We start from the raw sequence: 5113 nt of genomic DNA on the forward strand, positions 1-5113 counted from the left end.
CCTTGCGCGTTATGAATGTCGATCGAAGAGCCACTCTCGCTTATCGTTGTCTATGCGGAGAGTCAATGACGTCCTGCAGCGCCGCCTCAACCGCCTTCATCTCCGACGTGATGCTGTAGCACTCATCCCCCGCATCCTCCGTAGCATCCGCATCTGCAACGATCGACAAACGAGCGCGGACGTCGGTACTTCCGTCGGCAACCGCCGAATCGACTAATTTCTAGGCGGCGCGCGGAAACGTCTCGTCGCCGTTTCGCCTTCGCTTTTACTTCCGCTTGCAAACGTAGTGGAGTGCAGGTACGCACAGTCAACCTATCTGCCTGGTAGCATTGAGACGCAGCTCTAGTCAGTATTGCAATAGAGGCACTCCAAAACGTTGCTTAGAAACAAAGTGCTGCAGACATTTCGAAAGTGCCGCCAAAGTTGGAATTTACGGCGCATTGGCACACAGCACGCATGGCACGCATGCACGCATGGAATTTACGCGCATGGCGCATGGCACGCATGCACGCATGGGACGCATACACTGTGGCACCAGGGAAAAAATATAATTGATTTTTCTGGGGCTACTTTTCAAGCTCGCGTGCATGGAAATAGCACTCTAAAATTTGGGTTTGCATTGAACTCTATGCAAATTTTACGGGGGCTCTTTTTTGGCATTTCGGGGGCTAAATCGCCCCGAGCCCCCGTGTATTTTTTTCACTGGATGGCACATACATATCGGTTTTAGCTTGATCGACCAATCTCACAAAATCTTCCAAGGAAAGTGTCAAGCTGTCAATATCTTGCTTCGCCGCGCCACGAGTAAACCCACGCTCCCCGGGCGTCACGCCGCGCCGCCGCGGCTAGCACGCACCGCTCACCTGCTATCTCCATCGGCACCTCCTCCTCCTCAGCCCGCCCATCCATCTTCTCACCACACCGCCGCGTCCCCGTCCCCGTCCCCGTCCCCGCCCCCGCCCCCGTCCCCGTCCCCGTCCGCGTCCCCGTCCCCGTCCCCGTTCCCGTCCCCGTCCCCGTCCCCGTCCCCGTCCCCGTCTCCGTCCGCGTCCCCGTCGTCGTCGCGTTGCTCCCGCTCAGCGCCCTCTTCTTCGGCGTCAGCATCTTCTCCGGCATCGACGCGTAGCTGCGTCCGCCGCGCGCCGCCCGAGTCTTCGTCCGGCGGCCGCATTCCGCGTCCGGCGACCCTCCTCCTCCTCCTCCTCCTCCGCCCGCGTCTTCCTCCCCGGATCTATCCTGCGTCGGTGTCGCCGCACCGGGTTTCGCGCTCGGCAGGCGATCTCTGAACGCGCTGCTCTCCGACGGACGCTGAGTCAGCTCCGCCGCCGCCGCCGCCTCTTGGCTCGGGTCGCTGTTGCCGTTCGATGTCGGCGATCTTTGCACTTCCGGCGGAGACTGCGTGACGTCTGACTGCGTCTTGCTTTTGCTGCCGTTGTTGTCCTGCGGCTGCGCCGGTGGCTTTAGAGAGACGTTTGGTTGGTAGGTGGATCCAAACCTGTAAGGATTACAAGGTAGCTTGCTATCGTCTGCTCTTAGCACTTTTAAGTGGGGTCACTAATAAATCCGTTAACAAGAAAATCACAATCTTTTATGTATGCTGCTTATTTGAGTTCTGCATTGTGCCGTTCGAAGCTACTTTAAATGATATCGAGTTTCAGAAACACTTAGATTGATGGTGCATAGGTAAAAGTGTATGCACTGGTGGTACTTAATAATCAACAATACAAGAGCGGCTGAAAACATAGGACTTTAACGAAGAGCGTACATGTATATAGATCATTCGTATTTTTTGTCAGATGTACTGTCGAGGTGATTCAAAAACCCCAGTATAAGAACTAACGGTAGAATGGACTAAAAGTTGCACATTACAATGCGTAATAAACACTGACATCAAGCGTTTCCATAGTGTGTCCACAAATGTTCCCAAGTGAGACCACAGATCAAACACATGGAAGACACGTTTCGAATAAGAACTTCGAGAGTTTACCTTGAGATCTCCGTGCTCCTAACAACACGGTCTGGATTCAGCAGAACTGGTGGCCCATTGCTCAGGAAAGGATGCAAGCCTCTGTATTTAAACAGAATAAGCCAAGTCAATCATTGCCAATCCAATTTCTACATAATAAGAGCCTAACAGACATTATGTTATTTTCTTAATGATAGATAGTGTATTTGCAAACAAACCATATACTATACATATTAATGTTTTAAATATATGAGTTTTCATTGCACATGCAAACTTGCTTTACCTCTCTCCAGGGTAGCAACCGTCTTTGCCAATTGCAGCACCAACCCACGATGACAACAATGCTGCCCTTTGCTGATACCATAAACCGTATGGATGATAGTATTGCATGATTTCACCAGAATTGGTTCTCTTTGCTGCATCTCTACTATCTACATTCTGTGGAAAATGCAGAAATTCTTTCTCAGAAAGGTGAAATTATAAATATAAGAGTTGAATTTTAAATATTTGAGGCAATGCAATTGTTGCCTTTGGATTATACACAAATGCTGTCAGTTAGTACACCAAATTGCGATTTGCACAAGCACCAGGCTTCGCCTTTTCACGGGGCCGTCAAATTTTGAGATTTCAAAGCTTTTATTACATAATTCATTAGTTTAAAAAAATCTGCCCCGTCGAGTAAATGACAGCGCCTTTTTTTATGCGCCGTGGTTTTCTCACACGGCGACGTCTGAAGCACCAATGCAAACATTCCTAAAAAGAATGGTTATTTATCTAGGTTATTAACTTTCTAACATTTTTTCACGAGACAAAGGAGGTTAAACACGTCCGCTATAGGAAAGGAATGGAGGTAAACAAGGGTAGAGAAGCCGAGGCAGTTTTTTGTCACGGATATCGCACTCGCCATCAAAACCGCGGTGAAACTCGAGTCTCACAAACGCATAGCTAAAGATTATAATTAACATAATTTTTTTTTTTTATAAAAACAGTGCCACACGCAGTTCGCCGCCATCACAACGGCCGCTAACAAACGCGTAAAACTACCCGTTTGCATTATCGCAAACAAAAATCGTCGCGTCGACCACAAACTACCTGTTTGCGTTTTCGCGAAGAAATGTCGAACTTGTCCTTCATCTCCTCCAGCCGTTCTCCGAGTCGCTCCATGTCCTTCTGGCTGTGCGCAAGTAGCAGGTAGCTGCGCCAGCTGCTCGAGTCGAAGCCCCAGTGGCATGTCCGATTCTCCTGCGGGACGTGCGAGTGCGCGACGAAGCGACGCGGCGTGAACACGCCGCCGCACTCGCAGCACTCCATGCAGTCCGCGTCCGCGCTCACGTAGTTCTCGGGCGAGAAAACGCCCGAGCAGCGTCCGAAGCACTCGTGGTAGACACGGAAACTGTCCCCCGTCGCTGCCGCCCCCGCCGCCGCGGCCTTCGGCGGCTTGCTGTGCAGCAGCCGACTGCAGAGCCGCTCGGCGTCGGTCTTCGTGATGAGTCCGCAGCTGGGCGCGGAGAACGGGAGGATGCGGCAGATCTTGAGGATCTCGAGCTGCTCCTGGTTGCAGCGCGAGCAGAAGATCTGCATGTCGTCGCACTCGGCGTAGATCTGCTGCAGCGAGAACTCCTTCAGCACGTTGTTGAGTATCTGCGGCAGACAGAGTCGCTTCTCGCCGCCGACGATAAAGCAGGAGATCAGCTCGCTCTCGAGCACCGTCTCCTGTCGGTCGCTGCGCGACTGATCTTGCTGGTAGAGGAGCGGTACTTGCACGGTGCGAAGATCGGGGGGCGTCATGGAGAACTCCAGCTGCGCCTGCGTGAAGACGGGCTCGGTTTTTACTACGGTTACCTCGCCCGGTTCTCTGCGGGTGGACGTCGACGCAAGCACGCCCTGCATCTGTTCGTTCCATGCTGATGAACATCCGGCAGGTCCACTCAAACTATTCATGGAGTTGGCACGAAAACTCCTCAGAACATTTCGCAGATGAGAATTAAATGATGGCTCATCAGGATCCTCCATCTTGGGAACTACGCTCACGCCGTCTCCAGCCAACACGAGCGTTTTTCACTGTGAAAATTGTTAGGTTTCCATGTCTTTTCGTTGCCATTAATATATTGTACAGTTGGTCGCGCCACCTTTCGGGACGATCAGAGAGTTATCATATCGCAAAAAACTGTATTACAATAGTAAAATTCATACAAATTAGTTAAATACAAACTTGAATATATATGTGCTGTACAATTGTAATATGGGTAAACATTAAAATATTTAAAGAATACTCTAAATGTAAGAGACGTAAATTCGACAGCGTGTCCGTGATCATGATCATGATGCTGATGCTAGGAAATAGGCTATGTTTTCTACGCAACAAGGTTTCCCACAGAAAAGCGTTGTTTTGATTGATTTGAGTTAATCTATGGTTTAACATCGTTTGATATCGATAGCATCACAATAAAGTGAATATTAATTGCATTTTGATAAATGTAGACATGTCTACTAGTATAACAGGTGCACCTGGCTACAAACAAAAGGACCAACTGTACAGACTTATAATAAGGTGAAGTGTTTTGTATTCAACGAGTAGGGCCTAATGCCTGGATTTTTGTTTTTGCCGGTGTCACGGTCTGAGATTACTCCAGTCTGAAATTACCCCCCAGCACCTCGTACGCATGCGCAGTAGCGCTGGATAATGAGACGGCCGCGGCCACAGTCTGAGATTAGTCTGGCAGTAGGAGGGTAAATTCAGACTGGGGTAATCTCAGACCGGTCTGGAATTGTTCGCGCAAATTATATCTTAATCCGGGTGCCCATAGGTGGGTAAATTCAGACTGGGGTAATCTCAGACCGGTCTGGGATGGTTCGCGCAAATTATATCTTAACCCGGGTGCCCATAGGTGGGTAAATTCAGACTGGGGTAATCTCAGACTGGGTTGGGATTGTTCGCGTAAATTATATCTTAATCTGTGTGCCCATAGGAGGGTAAATTCAGACTGTGGTAATCTCAGACCGGTCTGGAATTGTTAGCGCAAATTATATCTTAACCCGGGTGCCCATACTTAGGCGGGTAAATTCAGACTTGGGTAATCTCAGATCGGTCTGGAATTGTTCGCGCAAATTATATCTTAACCCGGGTGCCCATACTTAGGCGGGTAA

General features: G+C 49.8%; 1 protein-coding gene across 1 annotated transcript; it reads right to left on the reverse strand.

The window, feature by feature from the left end:
• Positions 1 to 913: 913 nt before the first annotated feature.
• Positions 914 to 4046, reverse strand: LOC106806398 (ski oncogene-like). Its single transcript, XM_014808322.1, has 5 exons — positions 3059 to 4046; positions 2250 to 2404; positions 1988 to 2068; positions 1131 to 1495; positions 914 to 1089 (listed from the first exon to the last, which is right to left on the reverse strand). The coding sequence occupies exons 1-5, from the start codon at positions 3977 to 3979 to the stop codon at positions 914 to 916; spliced, it is 1698 nt and encodes a 565-aa protein (XP_014663808.1). The 5' UTR covers positions 3980 to 4046.
• Positions 4047 to 5113: the final 1067 nt, after the last annotated feature.

The sequence above is a fragment of the Priapulus caudatus genome, unplaced genomic scaffold (assembly GCF_000485595.1).
Source record: "Priapulus caudatus unplaced genomic scaffold, Priapulus_caudatus-5.0.1 Scaffold158, whole genome shotgun sequence".
Classification (NCBI taxonomy): domain Eukaryota; kingdom Metazoa; phylum Priapulida; class Priapulimorpha; order Priapulimorphida; family Priapulidae; genus Priapulus; species Priapulus caudatus.

Bases quoted from the DNA above. Each gene is read 5' to 3' on its own strand.
- LOC106806398 (XM_014808322.1), bottom strand. From the start codon at position 3,979: ATGGAGGATCCTGATGAGCCATCATTTAATTCTCATCTGCGAAATGTT. The intron at 2,069-2,249 runs GTAAAGCAAGTT...GTTTAAATACAG, and splicing joins GGTTGCTACCCTGGAGAGAG to AGGCTTGCATCCTTTCCTGA. The intron at 1,496-1,987 runs GTAAACTCTCGA...TAATCCTTACAG, and splicing joins AGGAGCACGGAGATCTCAAG to GTTTGGATCCACCTACCAAC.